The sequence below is a fragment of the Triticum dicoccoides genome, chromosome 4B (genome assembly GCF_002162155.2).
Source record: "Triticum dicoccoides isolate Atlit2015 ecotype Zavitan chromosome 4B, WEW_v2.0, whole genome shotgun sequence".
Taxonomy (NCBI): Eukaryota; Viridiplantae; Streptophyta; class Magnoliopsida; order Poales; family Poaceae; genus Triticum; species Triticum dicoccoides.
Genome location: NC_041387.1, coordinates 76,309,440 through 76,321,528, shown reverse-complemented (window position 1 = coordinate 76,321,528; position 12,089 = coordinate 76,309,440). Strand labels below are relative to the sequence as shown.

Below are 12,089 nucleotides of genomic sequence, written 5' to 3'. Positions count from 1 at the left end.
TTCAGACTCACTGTGCATCTGGTTTTAACTAATATACAAGATGAAAACAAGCCGACAATAGATGATTTGATCGCCAAGCCTATTACTATGTTCTAGTGTATCCCATGTGCAAAACAATGATGATTATTTCAAGAAAAAAAACCGTTATATAGTGATGGCAAATAGACGTACTAAAATATTATTTTATCTTGCCTGTTCATCAGAGGGGAGATGAGTTGACTGATGATAGGAGCTGGCGGCGGCGCCACCACCCTCTTAGATGTGATCGATCCGTATGAGATCACCATGGTCGTCGTGGAGGAGATGCTAGTTACAATGTAGAAAATTTGTGGGCAGCGGTGATTATTTATATAAGCATAGTGGGCGGCGGGAAAATGAAATAGTGATCAAATTTTGTTTTTGGCTGGATAGGCCCCGTGGGTGACATATCTATATTCAGATATGTAATATTCGGCAACCTATTAAATATTGATTATTAATCAAGGAAACATACATATCAAAATCGTTTAGTGGTCTTCATTTTGATATTCATTATGATCACTTGCCTATGAAAACGCATCTGATTATCACTAGCCTTTGAAAACATAGTTTCCTCTTTATGGATATTTATTAACCTTTCTGATATTCACATTAATATATTGATTAATTACATTATATTTTAATTTTCCATTACCTTGATGATATATAAAATTATGATATAGGTAAATGCCCGTGCGTAACTATGGGACAATAGACAATTTTTGTGTTTTCACATATATCATGCCTAACACATAATTTTACAATAATCATCTATATCAAATAATATAATTGCACTACGGGAGAATATTGTTTATTCTTTTTCATCACGGCTGTCTTAATGACACACATACGTACAACACTCGAAACAATAGTAGAGCACGTCTATTTATGCGTATGCATTAGTAGCAACGTTATTAGGCAAATGCTCTCGGTTTAGCATGGATAGGAGCTCTATATATAATGAGCTCTATATATAAGAGAATCCTAGTATTACATGGCACCTATAAAAGGATACACATTTTGATTCACATTTAATTATTTGATGCCAGCACAGCAAATCGTATTGGCTGGGTGCAACTATAAGTCGACCACCCTCAGACCAACCAGACATCTTAGTGGAATGCTTGTTGTCCCGCTAAGGCACCATAACACACGATGCTTGATATCAGCCTAACACAAGTTCTCATGGACCAGAAATCCATGAAACGATGCTTCCTCCCTGGACCAAAAATAACCATGTCCTAGATTAATGCAGCCTTGTACGCATTTTAAGTTTAGAACTCTTTCAGATCCGCAGTAAACTCATAAAGTTAAATGAACCAATTGCAAAATATAATATGTAATTTGAATTGAACTGTTAAATAACCAGTATAGCTGCGTGAAAGTACAAGTAATATAACTTTTGCCAAATATTACACACTTAAGCGAACAGACATGTGCATTTTCACAATGTACATAGTCGTGCGTCCTTATTAAACTTATTCGCAAGTACGCATTACATGCAGTTTATTATTTATTAAAAGTACATATGCAAAATATAATTTCAAAAGTTGCACAAACTGATCTGATGCACAAAATCTGAATCTTTTAGTTGTGACATATCAGAATAATAGGTATATAATAAGGACGCACAAAATAAATAAATAAGAACGGGTATGATAACTTGCCTAAATTCAAAAAGTTCATTGCATGTCCAAGGTATTTAGCAGGCCAATCATTAGATCTGGATCACAGATTACACACAAAAAACTACGCTGCTATCAGCATGCGCATTTTGCAATAAAAACAACGATAGTAGAAAAACCATAACAACGATGATGGTGCCAATACGACGGCTGATTATTGAACTGCAGTGCGTAGCTCAAGTTGATCGAGTAGACATCCAGCTATCAAAATAACGGATAAAAAGATAGTGGTAAAAAAACGAATTACAACATGTCTTGACAATCGCAAGAGTAATCAACCTGTCATTACAAAACCTGCCTTGCTATTAAAATCGGTCTTCAGCCTGTAAGGACTTCCTTGTAGACGAGTTCTTCATCGAGGTCAGTAAGGACACGGTCGTTCTTTTGCGCTTCTTTGGATTGTCCTTTTGCTTGTTGGTCTTACCTTTGGCTTCTCCATCTGAATGAGTATCTTTATGTTTCTCTTCGCGGTGGCTCGAGACAAAGCAACATAGAGCTGACCATGTGAGAACACGGGATTGGGTAGGTAGACACCAACAATCGGGATGGTCTGCCCTTGAGCCTTATTAATGGTCATAGCAAAGCTAAGCCTTATAGGAAATTGCTTCCTCTTAAACTTGAACGGAAACATGTCATTTTCAAATGGGTAGAGAGGTATTCGAGGAAGGAAGACCCTCCTGCCAGCGTGTTGTCCAATCACGATTTCTGCATCAATGGTGTTCTTCTCAAAACCTCTAACAACAAGCCTAGTGCCATTACACAGTCCATTAGCTGGATCAATGTTCCTTAGAAGTATGACAGGGCAGTTCAGCTTTAGTTTGAGAGCATGCGGAGGAAGACCATTAGGGGTCGATCCATTCAGAAACTCCTGAGCATAGTAGCCATATGGGTCATCCTCCGCACTGTCAAAGCTATGGTAGATTACTTCATCTCCATGAAAACACTCTATCATGCGGATGTTTATCTTGTCTACATTGTCATTGGTTGTGGAAAGGATTGCTCGAGATGTCATGTATTTCGAATCAGCCATATTGTCGTCTAGACTTGGAAATACATGGTCAATAAGCTTCTCCAGGTCGTCAACCTCGCCAGTAGACAGCAGACAAATATCTTCAGGGAGTACTATGTTGCCTTGATCATCGACATCCTCAGTGCCATTGCTGACCCTTAGCAAGTAATCGGCAAACCACGTGTCATTATGAGCCCTCATGTTGGTGATGAGCCGAAGCTGCCGCATACCCTTCCATAGATGAGAACTTCGCAGGGTTGCATCAATTATCTGGCCCCGCGACCCTCTCCTGACGACCGGAAGAACCTGCCTAAAGTCCCCACAAAAAACAACAGTCTTTCCTCCAAAGGGTCGGTCGCATATTCCCATGATGTCGTGCATGCTATTGTCCAATGCCTCAACTGCTTGTCGCTTCGTCATGCTGGCCTCGTCCCATATTATCAATGAGGCCATCCGTAGCAGCTTGGCGGTCCCACTCTGCTTGGTGAAGTTGCACGAGGCTCCATCATCGCAACTCAATGGGATCTTGAACCTCGAGTGGGCAGTCCTGCCGCCAGGCATGATAGAAGCGGCGATGTCGGACGTCGCGGTAGCGATACCAATCTTGCTCTGGCTCCTCACCGTGGCAAGCATCGCCCTATATAGGAAGGTCTTCCATGTACCTCCAGGGCCATCAACAAAGAATACACCCCCGTCACCGCGTTCAACAGCCCCTAGTATCTCATCGTATGCGGCCCTCTGCTCCATGTACAGTGAAGATGCAAATTTTGTGTCATCCACATTAAACTCAACGGTTGATTCCTCGATAACCTCTCTTGCCTCGCCTTCTGTTGGGTCAAACGCATCATCTATGATTGGAAGAGAGAAATCAACAATGTCTTTACCCATGGACTGCAACATACCCCTAATGTCAAGCAACACCATCTGTTCAACCTCGTCAGGGGACGTGCGTGATCAATGATAGTCATCTGACATAGGCTCGAAGTGCCGATCCCATAGATCACGCATGTCGCCTGGCTCGCAGTGCACCAAGATGGTTGCGAAAAGCCTCCTAAGTGAACATGGCATCGCCCACTGCTCAGCCTCATTAAGACAGTCGTCGAGCGTGTTGTCTGCCTCGATGAGTCCCAACCTTTCAGCAGCCTCTCTAAAGCTCCCACATAGCACGCCGTCCACGGTGAGCAAGTCGTTGAAGGATGTTTTGCCCATAACATGGTTAAGCAACACATGCAGGTAGTATCGCTCCCCTTCGGCAGGATTGGCAAACACAATGCGGCCAATTTGAAAACGCTCGACACGCGGCTTCCAATACTTCTTTTTCTTCTGCCACGTAAAGCTTCTGGGAAAATCCTTGTACAATATATGCCTAGCACGAGGGTGTTCCTAGTTAGCTTTGAAATACTCAGTTAACATGGATTTTGAAGCATTTTCGGAGGCGACAACATTCTTTAAATCAGCATGCGCATTGAATGCAACCCTGTGCATATTTGGGAGATGAAGAGGCAACTACAAGACAGGCGGGTAATTGGCGCAAAGTGGGAATCCAAATATCCTCCACATAGCCTCCGGAGGGGTGACCCACCTTGCATCAACGTATCTCTTGATCTCATCAATGTTACCATTGGCGTCGGGCTGGTCGATGCTGAAAGAAGCCTTATCATGGCCCTTGTAAATGTACTTGTAAAGATATTTGACGGCCTTTATGCTAGAGCAGACCTCAATGTTTATGTGGCAATTGAACATCCGCAGAAGGTATGGGTTATAAGGCACAACCCAACGGTTGTCCAACATCTTCCCTCGGACCTTAGCACGTCTTCCATCGTCTCTCCGTCGATAAACTGGGTATGAGTCCTTCCCCTGTGATGTGTTCTCATTGAACAGCCGTGGATATCTACACTTGCAACCATTTTCTTGCATGCAAACATTCTTGGGATTAAGAGCACCGCATGGTCTGTGCATCATATGTTTTACCACCATTGCATACAATTCCGGATACTTGCGCTTGTTTGGGAGCTCCGCGGAAATGAGTCGGTCATACTGCTCCGGGATGATAACCTTATATGTTGAGTCCATGATCAACAAAAAATGTGCGTGGGGGAGGCCCCTTTTTTGGAACTCGACTACGTATACGTAAGCAACAACAACACCCAGGATATGCTTCTTGAACAACACGTATTTCATGTGTTCTAGTTTGCCATAGAACACTCGAGCCACAATATCAGGTCGGTCTTGCGCCGTTTGACCAGGCAGCAACTCATTCTTTATCTCTTCCCATTTAGGATTGCAAGTCATGGTGAGGAAGGTCAGGCTTCCCGTATGTATGGAAAATTGCCATGGCATCCATATGCCTCTTCTTCATGTCGCGGTTGCCACCAGGGTATGTCCCAGGGAGAACTATTCTAACCCCAACAATGCTTGCTCGCGTATCCCCAGATGTGATCGCATCAACAACTCCTTTATACAAGTCGGCACGAATCTGCGTCTGGTTCTTCCTGTACCACCTCAACCGACAACTCTCAATCTTGACGTACATGTCGACCGTCCATTGCTGCAGCAGGAGTGCACCACAGAGCATGGGATTAAAGATTGCAGGCCGTGTCTGCAGCATATAACAGTAGTAGTCTCTGACAGAGACGCACAACCTGCTATTTCCCTCTACACATGATGGAATAGTCTCAAAATGATGATATATTTGAGAAATAATTTATTATTTGGACAAAAAGGGAAATAGACGTCATACCTGCATCCTCATCATCATCATGGACCAGTTGAGGATGTTGTACAGCCTCCCAAGGAACACCCCGTTTAGGTAGTTTTGGATGCCAACCTAGTTCCCCCCTTGGATAGAATAGGGGATAAGACAACGGGTCATATGCTCCGGATGACACACGTATACTATGCCTTTCATTGTTGTTACCACAAAGTGTTATCCTCCGGTCAAACCTTTTTGTCAGGTCGCTGCCCTCAACCCAAATTGCAGCAACCTCAGATGACAATGGTCTATTATATGTTCTTTGGTCAAGCCTCTTATCGATGTTTAGGTCTATCCCATAATCATCAAGGTTGTCCTTGTGTGCACCCAAACTCCTAAATTGCTGGGAGTACGGGTTTTCTTTTAGTATGTATACTAACATCTTCACGACATCCTGGTCTAATTGCTTGGTGGCCGCCTTACGATGAGTTATGCTCGGGTCGTCATCATAGAAGTACAACTGCAGATGTTCTGGACATGAGCTAGGCCTGAACGAGTGCACATTATGGTAGATGGTTCCGTGTGCCCGGAATGTGTACACCCCAGACTTCATGTTGATGTAGTTCTCATCAAGGCTGACGCCAAGGGTTGTGAAGGCGAAATGCCCGTTGAAGAACCGTATGTTCTCACGAAAATGTCTAGAATCTGCATCCATGCTAGGCCATAGCCTCATAAGCTCTGGGATTGGTTCCGGTTGTTTAAGCTCGATCTGTCCATTGCGACAGCAGAATCTATCTGTCTCAGACACAAACTTTCTGGCATTGCAGTGTTTGCAGTTTGCGTCGAGCTTGAGGATGTGAGTGCTGTCTGGTATGTTTGTGTACACATAGTCTAATGGATCAACCTCGCTAGGCCTAGTAGACGACATGCTCGCTTCCTCGTCATCCTCGAATGTGTCATTATCGGATCCTACAGGTATTTGTTGAAACATGATTTTCAAACTAATATTCACATAGTACTACAATTAGAATAAAGCTCCACGCCTTCCAAGTTCCGAGTTGACCATACCTTGGTTGCGATACATGTAGTACTCCTCATCCATCAATTCGGCTGGTGTTGGCTCATCGCCCATGATGGGTTCTGGGAACACATCGATGTCGTCTGCAAAAAAGTTGCGGAGAATGTGGCAATAGACCGCATCATGTGAGAACAAGGTGGATGAGAATGAGCAACAGAACCAAACACAAGCATGTACATACCATTGGTGCAAACACCGTAATTCGGCATGACCGGGGGAGGGTCGCCATCTGATGAATCATCTTCGGCAGGCAGAGAGAGGGGTATTGCTAGACTATCGGATGTTGAGTTTGTTATGTCTGGACGTGGGAGTGTGATGGATTCTTTGCACGGGGTGTTTTTTCGTTTAGCATAACTGGCCTTCCTTTGAGCACTTGACTGCCCTTTCTCAATCATGGACATGCTTTTGCGGCGTTCTACGCGCTTCCCTCGGATCTTTTCATTCAGATCTTCTCTATCATCAACCGTCAATTCCTCGTTTTTCTTCTGATAACATGCTCGGCTACGAGAGTTTCTCTGTATCCTCCTATCTCGGTCGTTTTCATGGGTAACACCAGAGGCGTCTAATGATGAGTTTGGTAATGTTGCATCATCATGCAATAAGTCTGGATAGTTAGCATTATCAACGGTGCCTTTATGAAAGTAGATGTGAAATGATCATTAGAACAAGTCTGTTTTAGTGACTAATGAAAATTAGAACATTCCTTTTGTAAGATCAAGCATATGACGGTACGCTTTGTGAGCAAATTATTTGTCAGTCAACGTGAACATAAAGAAACAGTTGGTATGATAAGGTATGCACCGTGCATTAATAAAAATCCTACTTACCTATTTTAGGTCGTGGCCGTAAATTTTCATCTGCTTGTATCTTATCCTTTTTCCTCCGATAAGAAGCTCTCCTAAGAGCATTTCTATGATCTCTCTTGCGCTCTTCCTCGGTTATATGATTTGTTTCTTCAAGTATATTCTCGTCGACATCTGGTGTCATTCATGACATAATTTTAATTTAGTGAGTAAAACATAATATAACCACATTGATGACATCTTATTCACAAGTCGATTACCATGTAGATCATTGTCATTAACCAGACCAAATGTCTCCGTAGTTTTAGCAGTAAATGCTGAATCAATATGCGATAATGTTGCATAGGAGGAGCTAGTTGGGTTGTCTGGTTAAATATGGTTAATAAAACATAAGGAAAATGTAATGGTTAAGACATGACTTGAAGGTACTAAATATAATGGTTAGAACATTTAGTTATTACCTGATAAATTAAGGGCGTGGAGTTTATCTTCTTGGAGAATCCGCTCTTTTTTCCTCCGATAAGACGCTCTCCTGAGGGCGTTTCTATGATCTCTTTTGCGATCTTCATCTGTTTTTTCTGGATTCTCTTTGGTGACATTCAAGTCATCTGATCCAACATGATAGATAAGTAATCTTTTGTGATATACCTAAGGGACGCTGACCCTACAAGTTGATAAATAAAGAGTAATTGATGTACCCGAGATCACATGTCTAGGTTGACGAACATTGGTGATATCACCTAGGGTACGACGTTGAACAATGTGGCCATCGACTGGTTGTTCATTCAAACCCTCTAACTTGCTAATGCGATAAGATGCCCGCCTCCACGCGTTGTTAAGTTCCCTCTGGTCTACAAGATGAAATAAAAATATGGTAGTTAGTGAATAAAAACAGCCACTACTTGTAGCCAGTTTATCCTAAAAACTCATGTAGATATCAATGTCACAAAATATAAGAAAATAGTTAAAAAACTTGGATGCCGCAAATATTAGTCAGCATACTGCAGTTTACCAAGTTACCAGATTTCGACAAGCAGGGCTGTTGAATCTCTTGCAACAACACATTGTCTAGGACTTTTTTCTTCTGATAAGTTGCACGCCTTTGTGTGTTGAATTGTTCCCTTGTTATATGACTTACACCTATGGATCTGATGTCGCCTGCATCATGTCAAAAGTATAAAACACAATGCCCATAATGCTCTGCCACATCATCAGTAGATCATGTCAATATGGATGTTAGATAAGCATGCTTGATCATACCTGTCAGATTTGTCGCACCATCGATATCATCGTTTGAAGGTTCATCGCCTATAGGTTCACCGCCTATCCGTTGCGAACTTGTTCCATCTGTAGAGTTGTAATCAGTAGGAAAGGAAATCAATGATATATAGGCGACAATATATGCAGCTAATAATTTAGGCATATCGGTGGGCAAAGGTAGTCAGTACCATTTTCATTTGTGCAATAATCCAAAGTCAGTATACTCGGAGCCGTAAACAAAGCCTCATTATGCTCTCCATCCGGAAACGACATTGTTCCAACTGTAGGGTTGTAAAGAGGATGAATACAAGGAAATGATTCAAACGTCGTATCTACCTGGCAACATTATCAACATTATCAAAATTATTCAGAAAAGCATTATACCTGGAACTGTAGCTGAGTTTTCCCCAGCATTTTGAGCTACGGGTATGATGCTTGAAAAGGGTTTATCTTCAACTATTATAGAGCTCGTAAGGCCTGCAAAACATTATGCATTAAGCATGTGAACATCAGAAATGCACAGAACACATGTGTATAACATTATGATATGTATAAGCATGCCCGTAGTATTATCTTCAGCAGTTATCATGCTTTTAAGGCCTGCAAAACATGATCATAAAATATTTAAGGCCTGCAAAACATGATCATAAAATATTGCGAATGTACGTTTATGCATTGGGCAAAGGTGCAACACTTTCTGATAGAAATGCAGCATACCCTGAGTAACGTCCTCTTCAGGTTGCTGATCAACTGCCTTGCTTCTTGAATTACCCATACACACCTATGTAAGTACACATAACTGACATTAAATGACCTTTGCTTGAAGTGAAGTAAGGAAATGGCACAAGCTTCGGTAGATGTTTTTTTTCAATCATTTTTCTGTGGTCCATATTCATTCATCATTTGGTCATACACTTGCATTTTCACGAAGTGAACACTTTTCATGGTATTATATTATACAGTAAAAATGCAAGCTTGCAGTACCAGTGTTTATGCATGAGCCAGCTCAACCTAATGGATCAGTTTGTGTTGCACCAACCTTGACTATTGCAACAATCTGATGCTCACCTAAGTCGTTTTCTTGTTGGAAACTATTAGTTTCAAGTGTCTTGTTGCATGTGATCCTGTTGTGAGATGCAAACTGGAGATCTTCTTCAGCTGTAAACTTTCTGTCAGTTATATGCAGATGGAATTATACGCACCTCTTGATCGTAAACTGTTGCAACAATCTGATGCTCACCTTACTCGTTTTCTTGTTGGAATACAAACCTTGACTATTGGATGGAAACAATTATATTCAAGTGTCTTGACTACCTTCTGTTGGTGTCACTTTTTGCATGTGATCCTGTTGTGAGCTGCAAACTGGAGATCTTCTGCAGTTGTGAGACTCAAACTCGAGTTCCTTGGCAGATGCTGGTACTGATGTCACCGTCTCCAAGGGCCGTCACCACAGGAAAACTGCTAGAGCATTTGTCACCCTTACAAATTCAGTACATATTTCATACATGCAAGTAAACTTTGTGTCAGTTATATGCAGATGGAATTAAACGTACCTCTTGATCGTAAACTGTTGCCACTTGATGAATCTACTGACACCGGCAAAGACATGGCTCACCACCTGCAAGCATTCAAAGCAGGTATGGAATCAGCCTATGAGCCATGTTCTCTATTCCAGTTTATCCCTTTCCTATTTCAGAGACATGGAATGGTGATTGAAACTGTATATTTCAATTCCAGGTTCTCAATCTACCTAGCGAGGAGTGGACAGGAGTCCACAATGTCAGTTTTTGCACAGTATGACCACGCTACCAAAGCTGGTCCAGATTTGTAAGGGTTAGCAATTAGCAATAAGAATTATAAGGATTAAAATACAGAATAGGCAAACCTGTGTGGGTCAATTAGAGGGATCATACGAGATCTTTCAGACTTTTCAACCGCCGGACGGATAGCGTCCAGTCAAGTGGATCGGCCGCAGATCCGATGGTCGGAGGCAGATCTGACGGGCTCTTTGAGTCGTTGCAAATGGATGGCGGCGGCGAAGGGTTTGACGGGCGGTGAAGGCAGCCAAGGATTTGCGCGGCGGTGACGGTGGCCAAGGATGTGAACGGCGGTGACGGCAGATGGGGGATGTAGGGAGCGAAGGGGATGAGCGGCCTGTAGAGAGGGACGATAGGGACGAATGACGGCGACGGGCAAGTGCATCGAGGCCAGGATGATTCGGGTGTGAGGGTTTTAATTTCGTAGGTTAACCGTAGTAGATTTTTTAGGTCGTTTTTCTACCGCTGAACCGACGCGGTTTGCAGTGATCTTAGTTGTAACTTGCCGATTTTTTTAACGATCGGGAGGGACGAAGCGGGAGTTCGGTGGGCAAAGGGAGGTGGGAAGAAGTGCCAAAATTAACCAGGGTAGGTGGGACGAAAATTGACCGGCGGAGACTACCAACTGCTCCATTAGGAGTAGAGATCATTATTATTGGTATTGTAAAATTCACACAATTTGGTATTAGCTTGAGCCATCGCGACAAACAATCCAACACACAAGCAAACAAAAAGGCAAGCGAAAGAGAAAGAAGATTGGGAAAGAGAGGGCGAATAAAACGGCAAGGGTGAAGTGGGGGAGAGGAAAACGAGAGGCAAATGGCAAATAATGTAATGCAAGGGAGATGAGTTTGTGATGGGTACTTGGTATGTCTTGACTTGAGCGAAGACCTCCCCGGCAACGGCGCCAGGAATCCTTCTTGCTATGTCTTGAGCTTGCGTTGGTTTTCCTTGAACAGGAAAGGGTGATGCAGCAAAGTAGCGTAAGTATTTCCCTCAGTTTTTGAGAACCAAGGTATCAATCCAGTAGGAGGCTCCTCAGAAGTCCCACGTACCTACACAAACAAACAAGAACCTCGCAACCAACGCAATAAAGGGGTTGTCAATCCCTTCACGGCCACTTGCGAAAGTGAGATCTAATAGAGTTAATATGATAAGATAAATATTTTTTGTATTTTTATGATACAGATTGGAAAGTAAAAGATGCAAATAAAAGTAGATTGAAAACTTATATGATAAAAGATAGACCCGAGGGGCATAGGTTTCACTAGTGGCTTCTCTGAAGATAGCATAAGTATTACGGTGGGTGAACAAATTACTGCTGAGCAGTTGACAAAAAAGTGCATAGTTATGAGATTATCTAGGCATGATCATGTATATAGGCATCATGTCTGTGACAAGTAGATCGACTCCTGCCTGCATCTACTACTATTACTCCACACATCGACCGACTCCTGTCTATATCTAGAGTATTAAGTTCATAAGAAGAGAGTAACGCATTAAGAAAGATGACATGATGTAGAGGGATAAACTCATGCAATATGATATAAACCCCATCTTTTTATCCTCGATGGAAACAATACAATACGTGCCTTGTTGCCCCTGCTGTCACTGGGAAAGGACACCGCAAGATTGAACCCAAAGCTAAGCACTTCTCCCATTGCAATAAAGATCAATCTAGTAGGCCAAACCAAACTGATAATTCAAAGAGACTTGCAAAGATAACT

At 42.4% G+C, this 12,089-nt stretch overlaps 2 protein-coding genes across 2 annotated transcripts; both read right to left on the bottom strand.

Annotated features, from left to right (window-relative positions):
* Nucleotides 1-495: 495 nt before the first annotated feature.
* Nucleotides 496-3,729, bottom strand: LOC119295117 (ATP-dependent DNA helicase PIF1-like). Its single transcript, XM_037573456.1, has one exon. The coding sequence runs from the start codon at nt 3,634-3,636 to the stop codon at nt 2,065-2,067; it is 1,572 nt and encodes a 523-aa protein (XP_037429353.1). The 5' UTR covers nt 3,637-3,729; the 3' UTR covers nt 496-2,064.
* On the bottom strand, nt 3,723-9,544 carry LOC119295118. Its single transcript, XM_037573457.1, has 2 exons — nt 9,263-9,544; nt 3,723-9,022 (listed from the first exon to the last, which is right to left on the bottom strand). The coding sequence occupies exon 2, from the start codon at nt 6,393-6,395 to the stop codon at nt 5,388-5,390; it is 1,008 nt and encodes a 335-aa protein (XP_037429354.1). The 5' UTR covers nt 6,396-9,022; nt 9,263-9,544; the 3' UTR covers nt 3,723-5,387.
* Nucleotides 9,545-12,089: the final 2,545 nt, after the last annotated feature.

Excerpts from the sequence above, each read along its gene's own strand:
- LOC119295117 (XM_037573456.1), bottom strand. The coding sequence starts at position 3,636 with ATGGTGTTGCTTGACATTAGGGGTATGTTGCAGTCCATGGGTAAAGAC.
- LOC119295118 (XM_037573457.1), bottom strand. The coding sequence starts at position 6,395 with ATGTTTCAACAAATACCTGTAGGATCCGATAATGACACATTCGAGGAT.